The sequence below is a fragment of the Bidens hawaiensis genome, unplaced genomic scaffold (assembly GCF_021521415.1).
Source record: "Bidens hawaiensis isolate Kalapana, Puna unplaced genomic scaffold, B.hawaiensis_p1.1 tig00025610_1, whole genome shotgun sequence".
NCBI classification, from domain to species: Eukaryota; Viridiplantae; Streptophyta; class Magnoliopsida; order Asterales; family Asteraceae; genus Bidens; species Bidens hawaiensis.
This window is the reverse complement of record NW_027494101.1, coordinates 61955-75982: the sequence shown is the minus strand read 5'-3', so window position 1 is coordinate 75982 and position 14028 is coordinate 61955. Positions and strand designations below refer to the sequence as shown.

Sequence of the window (14028 nt, the reverse complement as noted above, 5' to 3'; positions counted from 1 at the left end):
CACACGAATTCAAACCAGCAATAGTCAAAGCAGCCCAACATAAAAAGAAATATAATGTCAAAAAATAGAGAACACGTATAAAAACCTATACAACTATACGTTTGATACTAAATTGAAAATATTTCTACAGTTACATTGTATATACTATTTCCTAGAAAGTAATAGCTCATGGTAGAGGTGCACAAATCGTGTTTTTCAAATACCCGGTTTAGAATATGGAACCGGGTACGTGTATGACCGGGTATTGGAAAATCATGTATTTGCAATACCCAGGTCGGGTTCGGGTCTGGGACCGGGTATATTTTCTAAAAACCATACCTCATGTATCGGGTTCGGGTAGGGTATAGAATTGGGTATTTGAATACCCGATTTCCGGGTATTGGAAAAACCCTTTTTTGGGTTTTTTGTCCGGGTATAGATTGGATTTTTTAAGGGTTGCTCTTTTTATGGGTATTTTTCGAGTATAATTCAGGTATTTACGGGTATAGATCGGGTATTTAAAAAACCTGGTTTCGGGTATTGGAAAAACCCGGTTCCGAGTATGGAACAAGTTCCGGTTTTCAGGTATTACTGGGTACAAATCGGGCCCGGTTTGGATACGGGTTTTGGTACTGAAATGCATACCCTATCCATACCGTACGAGTAGGGTCGGGCACATGTATTAAAACCCGGATATAAAAAAAACTAATTTCAGGTTTTCATTTCGAGTCTGGTTCCGGTTTTGGGTTTTTTGTGCACCTTTACCTCATGGAATGGAAAGTTATATACTGAATAGTGAGTTCAACGGACTCATTTATTTTTATTGTTGGCAAATGAATGCGATTTTGACATGTAGTTTATGTAAGACTGATTGGCCCTTTTGAGTAACCCTCAATATCTATACAAGCTTTAGAGATCCACAATAAAGCCCATTAGTATCAATCCGTAACATGACTTCTATACTAACACAAATACCTCGGGTCATGTTACATAATTAAATGACACGAAATATAGATAACGATATATAGATTCTCGCAAAACTTACATGATAACATGACAAAAAAGAATTCAAAAACCATAACACAAGAAATTAAGACATACATGTTGGTGTTAATAGCACAAAACAAAGCAACATGAGTAATGGTTAGGTAGGTTTCATATTCTGAAACATTAAAGACCAAAGTGAAGACACAACATCAACTTCACCACTGGTTTGCACCATGTTGTACGGGATCCCAATCCCTGGACTGTAGCCCGTTGAGTTAACTGGCCCTGAACCACCTGGTCCAGGTCCAAGTCCAGTGCCCATCGGGCCTTTGTACATGACCAAAGGCCCGGAAACACTTAAAACCCTATTCGGGCTCATGTACCTCTCTTGTACCCTTCGATCCAATGGACCGGATTTCATCATTGTCTTCACTTTCTCTTCATTATCCTCCCCAAACCCCATGTTCTTCCTTAAATTACTACTAGGCCATTGCGGTCTAAACGGGTTTGGGTCGGGCCTAGGTGTGTGGACCGAGCATTGGCTAGAAACACATCTTCCAAACTTCTTGGAAAGCATTGTTCTAGTCTTGCCAATAGCCGATACGAACTTTGAGAGCATGATCTTGGGGTGGGCCCTCATATTCTTTCGTGCTAGCTTTATTATCTCAAGCCTGTGTTTGGCAACCGAGACTCCCATGCTTTGAAGAAACTCGTGGGTGAAGTAGTTTGTGTCGCTTCGTTGAAGCTCGTTGTAAGTGAACGTTCGCCCGTACTCATAAACTAAATATGGGTCTAGATTGGTCTTTGATAACCATGAGTACCAGTCCATGGTTACCATGAGTTAGATAGGAAGTTGAGTCATGTTACATATATGTGTATACAAGACATTGCTTATATAGTAACACAGTACATATGTTGTGTGGTCCTTCATGCTTTGAATACTGTCTTAATTGAGTTTAATTTGGTGGTTGAGAAGACCACAAAAAGTTAGAATTATCACAAAAAGTATACAGTGTGGTAGTGAGGCCTTTAGATACACAAACCTAAAAGTGAGTTGTAGTTTGATGTCTGAGAGTTGCATATACTGGTTTTAGTTGTGATATTTTCTAAGCTTTACTAGTTTTCAGTCTTTGAATGTCACATAAACAATACATTAACGTTGACCTGATCACATTAGTTAGTAGAGTATTGATGGGTCTCGTAGCAAAAAGAAATCTTAATGATAGGTTATAGAAAGAAATTTGTACAAATATGTGGAACGATTTTTTGTTTGCAATGAAGAAAATTATTATCATGCCCAAAAGCGTAGTACGTTTCGACTCTAGCTATCTTGAACTTTTGCTAGGTTATTTTGATATATATATTTTTTTATTACCAGTTGTTCATATCTTATATTTAGGGTCAGGCAAAATGTACCCCCCTGGAAAAACCAACTTTAATATTGCCCCTTGAAATTATATAATTACCAAATTAACACAAAAACAAGGATTTCATATTTTTTTTACAAGTTGCGTTTTTTTTATGATTTCGAGTTTAGGGTTCGGGTTTAGGGTTTAGGTTTTCGGTTTTAGGGTTTAGGTTTCGGGTTTAGGGTTTAGGGTTCGGGTTTAGGGTTTAGGTTTTCGGGTTTAGGGTTTAGAGTTTAGGGTTTAGGGTTTAGGTTTTCGGGTTTAGGGTTTATTTTGTAATAGATAAAGAGGTAAAATAAGGATATTATAAATATTTACAATATTAATACTAAAAAAATAAATTAATAGTAATACTTGATAGTTTTTAATATGATATATGTAGTGAAGATTATTAAGTGAAAAATATGTTGTAGGGACTAATATGTATATAAATAATGTTAAAGGATAATAATAATTTAGCTAATAAGTTAGGGGGTGTATATTTAGTGAAAATGGTGTAAGTGGGGGTATGTTTAGCAACACCCTATATTTAACTTGTGAAGTTATTTAAGAACCGTTACAACAGTTATTACATCATTGTCTAAACTTAATTTCTCTACCACGATAAACTAAAGTAGGGGCCATATAATGGTTCAGTACTTAAGTTCATCTTTATTGGGCTTTGATGAAATTAAAGGCCCGGGACCCCAAACATTAAGAAATTTCTCTTTTTTAAAAGTCAAATCACACTTATGTGGACAAACCGGGTAATTTTAGAAATCATAACATGTGTAAGAATCAGTTCTAGGTATAGTCAATAAAAGTCATAATTAAACGGGTTGGGTAGGAACCGATTCCAGATATAGTCGGGGTTAAGGTCGGGTTTTGACTGGGTATTTTGGTTTCGGCAATTCGGGGGAGAAATCTAATAAATACCCGGTCGTACCCACGGGTTAGGTACGGGTAGGAACCGGTTCTGGGTTGGGAACACATGGTCGGATCTTACCCGCGGGTCGGGTACGTGTAGGAACCAGTTACGGGTTAGGTACATAGGGTTAGGTCCGGGACTTGGTATTTTGTGCACTTCTATCACACACAAGTAGAGGTGGCAATAAAACCTGGTTTTGGACCCGACCTATCTGACCAGGAACCGAACCCGATTCTATCCAACCTGTAGGTATGAACCGGGTTTATTTTCTCCTCGAAACCATACCTGGACCTCCCAGAACCGGTTCCACCTCTACCTAGTCAAAACTTGGATCAGACACAGCCAAATCCCAATAAAAAACCCAGCAAAATCGGTAAAAACCCGACCATACCCCAAACTGATTTCTACCTGACCCGGTTCGTGACTTTTGTTTACTATACCCAGCTCTGCACACACGCTTAGCTTTCATCATTCTTTTGTTTGAAAATTATATATAATGAATCATTTTAAACAGGGAAATGTATTAATACTTATAAACATTTTTATTTATTGTTTAAATTGTAGGTATTTAACTAGAAGAAAACATGTGTGCACAAATCGTGATTTATCTGATCCTGCTAGTTTTTCTGGTAACAGCTTGTTATGGTTACCAAAAAACGTAAACACCTTTGTTTATCCAGATTATGTACGCGTATTTATGTTATAATAGTTATACATTTTAAATTCTAAATTTAACATATCTATGTATATGTGTTGTGGTAGTCGCATCATTAATACATTACCTATTTTGATTTTCATAGAAGATCACATGGTCACATGGAGTCGGTATACTTTTGGATATTGAAGGCACTGGCTAGTTATTTTTAGTAGTAGGTCCAAGAATATGTAACTACATAGTGTATGTATTTAATCCTTTTAGAAGAAAAATATAGCAAAATATTGCTAGTAATCCTTGTGTGATAAAATGCATTTTGACTCTTTAGGAAAAAAATAAAGAGTTGATTACGTAATTTTGGTATCATTTTTAATTTATTGCAAATAGCTACCCGACTTATCTAAAACTTAATTTAGTATTTTTTTATAACTCCATTTATATTAGTCCGTTAAGTCATGGGCTCTTTTGTAATTTAGTTTTATTAATTTATTTTTCCTTTTCTTTTAAACGACCCCCCACCCCCACCCCCACCCCTTTATATCCATAAAACCTAAATCCCCAAATCATAAAACCAATTCAAACCCTAATCTACAAATCAAGCCATTTCTCCCCAAATCCATCGATCATGGTGGTTTGTTCGTGTGGTTCCGTACCAGATCGGACAACTAGACCGGCATAAGAAGCTCGATCTGTCAAACAACGAACTCTCCGGTTCAGTCCACCGGTAATAACAATAATCTAGCCGTTATTATCGCCGCGGGCGTTGTCGCTGCTGCGATGTTATGGTTTGCAATCTGGTGGTGGTTTATTCTCCGGTCGGGTAAAAACGGTAAAAGTGGAACAGGCGGTGATGATCGGAGTAACTGGTTTGCGATCTGGTGGTGGTTTTGTGTGGCTAGCTCATTTGAGAATGGTAATTTGGGTATGTGGCTCCCGAGTATTCGAGCACCATGGTTGCTTCGATGAAAGGAGATGTTTACGGGTTCGGGGTCGTTCTTTTGGAACTAGTGACTGGTCAAAAGCCGCTTGAAGCCAACAAGGGGGAGGAAGGAGGGTATAAAGGTCATTTGGTGGAGTGGGTTAACAGTTCTGTCATATTTGGAGATGAAGAGTGGTTATTGTCGATCGATTGAACAAGATTATAATTTTATTTGCGATGAAGAGTGGTTATCATTGATCAATCAGAAGTGGTGATGAAGGAGTTAATACTTTTATTGATCCAGAACTTGTTTAAAAGAAAAAGAAAAACATATTATATTGAGTTGTTTAAAAGAAAAGGAAAAATAAAGTAAAAAACAAAATTACTAAAGAGCCCCTGACTTAACGGACTAATATAAACGGAGTTATAAAACAGTACTAAATTTGCAAGTTTTAGAAAAGTCGGGTAGCCATTTTCAATAAATTGAAAAATGGTACCAAAATTGCGTAATCAGACAAACCACATGTACTAAAATGACACTTAACTCAAAAATAAAAAATGGTATCCATCTTTGGTCTAGTACATGTATGTATCATTGTTACATGATAATGTGGGTTGTGGATTAAATTTTCCCGTATATGTATATAGAGGATGGATATATGAGAAATCCTAAAACTTGAGGAATGAGGGATTTGTCGTTTCATTAACGATTGTCCAATTAATTCTAAACGCTCTTTACCTGATTATGTGTTCTCTTTCTGAAACCAGTCACGTGTCATATTAATCTCTCTCCTTTCTCCCTCACAAAACTCCCTGACTCCATCTTTGAGACATCCTTTCACGTAAACTCCCTTCTTGGAAATTGTCCTTCACACAAACTTCCTTTTCGGAAGAGTAAATTGCGGTTTTCGTCCCTGTGGTTTGTCCAAATCTACGGTTTTAGTCCAATAGTTTTAAATTTGCCATTTTCGTCCCTGTAGTTTCATTTTACTTGCAATTAAACCCGACCTGTAACATCCTAAAATTTATAATGTTGAATAAAGAAAGTTATGTTAGTGATTTCGCGTTTTTAATTATTAATATCGGGTAGGAGCGGATCAGGGACTTGGATTAATTGAGATGGGTTAGATGAGAATGGGATTTAAGGGATATAAATATACCCTAAACCCAAAAATATCTTCATTTACATCTATTCCTTCACACTTCCAAAACACACACACACCCCATACACAAGCCGACCGGCGGCCGAGATCCGAGGAGAGAGAGAGAGGCCGAGAGCCGTAGAGAGAGAGACCGAGATCCGAGAGAGAAGAGAGAGCGGTTGGTTGTGATTAAGCAAGAAACAAGATCCAACAAGCTCAAAAAGGTAAGATTCTTGAACTTTGAAGTTTAAAGATCCAAGCTTTTTAGTGTTAAGTGACCGGAAATGGTCGGGTAGCGTAGTGGGTGATATTGAACCATATCGGGGGTGTTAAAATCGCTCGAAATGTTGGACAGAAAACAAACAGCAGGCTGTCTGGGCAACTTCGCCTTCATCTGGGCAACTTCGCCTTCAAGCGATGAACTTCGCCTGCAAGCTAAGTTCGCCTGATGAACTTCGCCTGGAAGCTAAGTTCGCCTGATGACAAGTTCGCTTGAGGTTTAACTTCGCTTAAAGCTAAGTTCGCCTGAGGTTTAACTTCGCCTGATGACAAGTTCGCCTGAGGTTTAACTTCGCCTAAAGCTAAGTTCGCCTGAGGTTTAACTTCGCCTAAAGCTAAGTTCGCCTGAGGTTTAACTTCGCCTAAAGCTAAGTTCGCCTGAGGTTTAACTTCGCCTGATGACAAGTTCGCCTGAGGTTTAACTTCGCCTAAAGCCAAGTTCGATTAGAAAATAAATTAAAAATCTAATGAAAAATGTGTTAAGACAGTTAATGGAAATAAAATTTTTCCAAGCTGACATGGCAGCTCGACCCCAGCCAGGGGCTCTGCCCCTTGGACCCTGCTAGGGGCTGCCGCCCCTAGACCCCGCTGCCAGGGGCGCTGCCCCCGGACCCCCGTTCGTTGTGGGTCATATAAAGATAGAAATACATTATGAGAAGTGATAGTTAATTAATACGTATACTTGTTAAACAGTCAGCCGTGCACAACTGAAGAAAGGGATTACGATTAACGGTGAACGTAACCGTGTTCAGGTGAGTTTCTAGCCCCATTTATGTGTTATGTTTTCGGGGCTGTGTGCATACTCAATATGTTTGTTAATATGCTTATCCTAAGAGATAAGTGTATGCCTTATGTGAATAATGTGAAATGTATGAATGATGGCTTGACGGTACGTGAACGATCTTCGGATATTGCACGTACTGTCAGGTTGTAACGCTAAGTTAAGGTAAGTATGATATGTATGCTTATGTGTATGAATGTGATAAAGTTAATAAAAGAAGGAAAGGATGGTTGTATGGTTACAAAAAGGGTACCGAGCCCTAATAATACTCGAGGTATGATGTATGGTTGTATGGTAACGAAGAGGGAATCGAACCCTACTAATATTCGAGAACTAGGGAACCGAACCCTACTAATATTCGAGGAAAGAGGGAAACCGAGCCCTAATAATACTCGTGGAAAGAGGGAAAGCGAGCCCTAATAATACTCGTGGAAAGAGGGTACCGAGCCCTAATAATACTCGAGGAAGGAGGGTACCGAGCCCTAATAATACTCGAGGAAGGAGGGTACCGAGCCCTAATAATACTCGAGGAATTTAGGGCGTAATGCTCTTTATAACGTAAGATATGAAAGTAAGTTAATACAAAAGAAAGTAAGAAAGTATGAAAGTAAGAAAGTAAGAAAGTATGAAAGTATGAATGAAAGAATATAATGTTATGTGAATGGTATGATTATGTGATTATCTAGAACTCACTCAGCGTAGCTGACTTTTAGTATGCACGCAGGTGAGTAGGATGAGGCAGCTCGCTTAAGGAGACACGTGGCACTGAACAAGAGCCTGGCATCTGAAGACTTATGATGTTTTAGTTTTAATGTTTTAATGTGAAAAACAAAGGATGTTTTGAGACAAGTTATGAAATATTGTAATGTTTTATGAAAGTTTTATATTCCGCGTAAATGTTTTAATTAACTCTGATATTTAGAACTGTGTTTATGAGTAAATCCAACAGGAAAGTAGGGTTACCGGTAACGGAGCCTTACACGACCTCACTAACCCCGTTATGTATTGTCGTTAAATCCATCAGCTTGCCATTCACGTGATGTGCAGTTTTGTCCTTTTTCACCCAAATACACCCAATCCCCTCACATGAGGTGGCTTGCAAATTAGGGCTGAGGTTTGTTTAGGAAGAAAATGGACAAAACTGCCCCTCACATGAGGGGCACACTGATGGATTTAACGGCCAGACTTAACGGGGTTAGTGGGGTCGGGTTTAGTTGCAAGTGAAATTATACCACAGGGACGAGAATCGCAAATTTGAAATTATTTGACTAAAATCGCAGAGTTTGACAAACCATAAGAACGAAAACCGCAGTTTACTCTTTCTAGAAACTCAAACTAATGATGATTGTAGCTCACCAGCTCCACATCAGCACCATGTCACTCCACATCGACATATATAGAGTCAATAAACCTCAGTGGACATCTATAGAGTTAATAAACCTCATTGCAAATGCTCTTATCAGTTTCTCTTTGGTCTAGAATTAGACTCGAACCTTTTTTCAAGCTCAAAATGGAGCATCCGAGCATTTCATATTTATATTCTAAACTATAACGTTCAAGACGATGATTCGGTTCCAGTTTCAAACTTTTTCTCAAGCTTGACAAGGCATAGCCCGATCCCGTCCAAAACACTTTCGACCCGGCTTAACAAACCCAGCCTAGTTAACATATTCCAAATCAAGTACCATTATTAGGACATCTAGAGTGCCAAAACACACATGTAAACAACCATTACACATAATAAAAAAGAACACCAAAATATACCTCACAAATCCAAATTGCATATGCTATATAGCGAGATTTCAATATCTATGCGATTTACTATAAAATTAGACAAAAGTATACTTAAATATGTTATAATAACACACATATGTTATCATTGATGTGACACTCGTCAATTTCAGGTTAACTCCGTTAATCCAAACTCCGTCAATTCAAACCTCACCAGGATGAGCTAGATGTGCGAATGGTCAATTTCATCTCTGGAGGTTCAGACATATGTGAACTTCTTTCTCTGCAGCAAGAAGACTCGCCAAAGAGATCAAGTTGGATAACGGAGACCGACCAATAGTATCCACCACCTTAACAACAGACAAAAGGATCTTTTTCGATGAGGAAGACAAACTAAACATCTAGGATCCTCATCATGAAGGTTTGATTATTACTTTATTTATTGCTAACCATTATTTACGCAGGATCCTAGTTGACGGTGGGATCTCGGTCAACATCATCCAACACGATGTCCTTAATAAGATGAACATACCAGATTCAGAGATCATCCCTAGAACATCAGTTCTAGTCAGTTTCAATGGAGAAACCAAGAAGAAATTGGGGGACATCAACCTCCTAATCTATATCGAAGGGTTAAATTCAAATCAGAAATTTTGTGTTATTGATAACCTTTCTTGTTGCAATGTTATTTTAGGAAGGCCCTGGCTACATGGAATGAAGGCAGTAGCCTCAACTTATCACCAATGCATCAAACTACCTACTCCATGGGGAGTTATTGGTGATCAAGCGGAGGCCAAGAACTATTATTTTTCATCAATGAAGCCAACAGCCAAACAAACTATATCATAGCAACCACAGCAACATCCTAGGGCGTACTGGAAGCTCGGGAGAAAGATATTAAAGAAGTATCCTTGGACCCCGAGGTTCCAGATATAAAGGTGTTCGTAGGATCCAGTATCCCCAACAAGATCGAAGAGGATTTGGTATCCTTCTTAGGGCGAAGAAAATCTACCTTTGCCTTCAAAAACTCAGACATGACAGGTATTTCAAAGGAGGTAATTACTCATAAATTAGGCCTTGATTTATCTATTAAAACCGTCCTTCAGAAGCGAAGAAAATTACCTCATGAGAGGAACAAGATCATACTAGAAGAGGTTGAAAAACTTCTTAAGGCCGGTATGATTAGAGAGGTTCAGTATCCTCGATGGCTAGCTAATGTGGTCGTAGTTTCAAAAAAAGAATGGAAAGTGTAGGGTGTGTGTCGATTTTACAGATTTAAACAAGGCATGCCCCAAGGATCCTTTCCCATTACCACATATAGATTCCATGGTGGATGCAACGGCAGGACATGAAATGCTTACACTTATGGATGCTTCCTCTTGATTTCAAAAAATTCAGATGGAACCATCTGATCACAAGGATACAGCCTTCATGACTCCTACCTGCATACACTGCTATATTGCTATGCCGTTTGGACTAAGAAATGCAGGGGCAACATACCAAAGACTAGTCAACATGATGTTCAAGGATCAGTTGGGCAAGACTATGGAGGTATACATAGACGATATGGTGGTAAAATCGAAGAAATCTTAGGATCACCTTAGAGACCTCGAGGAAGCATTCAATATCCTTGACCAATATAACATGAAGTTGAATCCGTCAAAATGCCACTTTGGTGTTAAGGCTGGAAAATTTCTGGGATATATGGTGACTAAAAGAGGAATCGAAGCAAGCCCCGAGCAAATTGAATCCATCCTCAATTTGAAGTCTCATGCAAATGCTAAGGATGTTCAAAGGCTCACAGGAAGAATAGCCGCTCTCAATAGGTTCATCTCAAGATCCTCCGAGAAGTGCAAAGATTTCTACGACACCCTTAGAAAGAATAAGAAGTTTGAGTGGACGGAAAAGCATGAGGTTGCGCATACAGCCTTGAAGGATTACTTATCCTCAGCTCCAGCTCTAATGAAGCCTGTGGATGGAGAATCCTTATATCTATATTTAGCTGTCTCAGGAAATGCAGTAAGTGCCATCTTGGTAAAGGATCATGAAGGTGAACAACATCCCGTTTATTATGTAAGTAAAAGTCTTCTAGATGCAGAAGCCAGGTATTCTCATTTAGAAAAGTTAATTCTTGCACTTATTATGGCTTCTAATAAATTGAGACATTACTTTGAAACTCATACTATTATTTTGAGAACTAATTATCCTGTTAAGAATGTTCTTAGAAAACCAGAACTATTAGGTAGAATGGCCAAGTGGGCCGTGAAACTAAGTTCATATGATATTAAGTACGAGCCAAGAACAGCAATCAAATCACAAGCACTCGCAGACTTTGTGGCTGATTTCACTAGTGACCTAAAAAAAGAAGCTGACTTGAAGGTCTAACAACTAGAAAAGACTAAGGATCCTTGGATACTCTTCACTGACGGCGCTTCCAATGTGAGAGGAACATGATTAGGGATCCTGCTGAAATCGCCACAGGGGGGAATATTACCCCAGTCTATAGTCTGTGAGTTTCAAGCAACGAACAATGAGGTAGAATATGAGGCTTTGGTCGCAGGTTTGCAATTAGCTAAGTGCATGAGGATCAGGTATCTTCAAGTATATATAGATTCATTATTGATTACTAACCACTTTAATGGCTCATATGCTGTTAAAGGAGAAAAACTAATCAAATATCAAGATGTTGTGAAGGAACTAGCAAAATCCTTTGAATTGTTTAGTATTGTACAGGTACCAAGAGAAGAGAATTCCGGGGCAGATGCTTTGGCAAATTTAGCCTCATCTCTGAAAATTCCAGAAGACACGAAGATTCCAATCATTCATGTTCTCTCACTAGCAATAGAAGAACAAGAAGTTGGGGAGATAGCGAATGATAAAGAAATTGTACTTTGGGATCCATTATCCTCGAATAATCAAGGATCATGGATCCTCCCGATCAAGAAGTACATTCAAACAGGAGAGATTCCAACCACTGAGAATCCCAAATCCTTCAAACTCAAGGTATCACAATACATTTTATTAGATGATATGCTATTCACAGGTCCATACTTGAGATGCATCGAGGATCCTGAAATCCAAGTGGTGCTCAAAGATTTTCACGAAGGAGATTGTGGTAATCACACCGGAGGTAGAGCCCTGTTTTCTAGGATTCTAAGAACAAGATACTTCTGGCCAACAATGAAGAGGGATGGAGTGGAGTATTCAAAGAAATGTGATGCCTGTCAAAGACATGCAAATATCCTTCACCAACCTGCAGAACCTATGTATCCTATATCCTCTTCATGGCCTTTCATGAAATGGGGTATGGATATTGTAGGCAAACTACCTAAGGCACCAGGAGGAAAAGTATTCATGCTTTCAATGACAGATTACTTATCAAAATGGATAGAAGCAGAAGCTTTTGTTCAAGTACGCGAAAAAGAGGTGATATCTTTCATTAAAAGAAATATTATTACTAGATTTGGTATCCCCTCAGAAATTATTTATGATAATGGTTCCCAGTTTATCGGGAAAAGAACCGCTAACTTTTGTGACAGTTGGGGCATCAAGATGATAACCTCTACTCCAGTGCATCCTCAAGCTAATGGTCAAGCGGAGTCTAGCAATAAAATCATCATCAAAAATTTAAAGAAGAAGCTAGGATCCAAGAAGGGAAAGTGAGCCGAGGAGCTAGCATATTTTACTTTGGGCCGACAGGACAACACCCAAAAATGCAACGGGCCAAACACCCTTTTCATTGGTATTTGGATTAGAAGCAGTAATCCCTACAGAGATGGTGGTTCCTACAGCAAGAACAAACATCCGTGATCCTGAGGCCAATGAAGAAATCCTTCTTGAAGACTTGGATACTGTTGAAGAACTTAGAGACCTACCCAAGATCAGAATGGCAGCTTATCAACAAATGGTAGCTGGGGCATACAACAAGAATATAAGGGTCAGAAGATTTCAAGAAGGAGATTTAGTTTTGAGGAAAACCTTCCAAAATACTATCAATCCGGCTGATGGAAAGTTAGCACTTAAATGGGAAGGACCTTATCAGATCGGGTCGGAGACAGGAAATGGGGTATATCATTTGCTCACGATGGAAGGCAATAGATTACCAAGAGCATGGAATGCTATCCACCTCAAGAAGAATTTTTTCTGATCAGGATCCTGTATTCTAAGAGGATATATTATCCTGAGAGGATCAAGGATCCCCGAAATTGATAATATCTATCTAATTATTTATTCTTAACAATTTCCTATTCCAGGATAACATATTCTTAACAATTTGTTTCGGCCAAGTTTTAAGTATCAATGCTGGATGTTAATAAGATGAGTAATAACCAAGAGGTTGGCCACATGTCCTTTACATTCAAGGTATTATACTATTTCTCTTGGCCTAGCCCACGTTTGTGTATGACCCCCGATGGTCATATCCTCTAAGGTTTAAAGGTTTTCACCTTTATTATACATAGAGTTTCTACACTCTCGCCTGGAGCGCACGTTATCCAACGTATAGTCCGGGGCAGCGGGACCAGTACACGCTTAGTGGCTGACAATTTCGTTGTCTTCGGCTACATGAAGGATCCTACGATTTATGGTAGATGCACCATACCACCGGTTTATAACATTTTCACGTTATCTTATGTTTGGGCTAAATCCCGGTTTGGGCGAGTCCCCAGTTAACATCCGTATCTTTGGGCCAGTCCACAGTTTGGGCTTGTCCCCAACATTTGGGCTTGTCCCCAGTTTAACACCAGTTGGGCTTGTCCCCAGTTCACGGGCTTGTCCCCAGTTGCACGGTCTTGTCCCAAGTTTATTTATGGGCTTGTCCCCAGCTTAATGGGTATAATCCCAGTTAACATTATGAGTTGTTTGCAACAGATTTTCTAAGTTCATTGTGAAGATCAAAATTCTAATGATCCAAAATCCTAAAGTTAGTTCTTCAAGGATCACTGAAGGTTCAATACTTATGGTAACTTAGGTCTACCTAGACCTCCCGGTATGATCTCTATTAATAAATTTATATTGTCATACTTGCAATAATTTTAAACGTTTTAAGGGTTATCCCTTTAAGGATATTCTATTATATAAACTTTTGCCAATTTTTAAGGATACTTTATCCTACAATTTGTTCTTTAAGAATATTCTATCCTAAATATTTTTCATAAGGATCTTATATCCTAAAAATCTTTTACTCAAAATTATTTTTCCCAAACTTTCAATGAAGCTAAAGCTATAATTAAACAAACTT

At 38.7% G+C, this 14028-nt stretch overlaps 1 protein-coding gene across 1 annotated transcript; it reads right to left on the bottom strand.

Moving 5' to 3' along the window:
* Positions 1-1123: 1123 nt before the first annotated feature.
* LOC143571908 (uncharacterized) lies at positions 1124-1795 on the bottom strand. Its single transcript, XM_077057211.1, has one exon. It carries the CDS (start codon positions 1793-1795, stop codon positions 1124-1126), a length of 672 nt encoding a protein of 223 aa, XP_076913326.1.
* Between the last annotated feature and the right edge of the window lie 12233 nt (positions 1796-14028).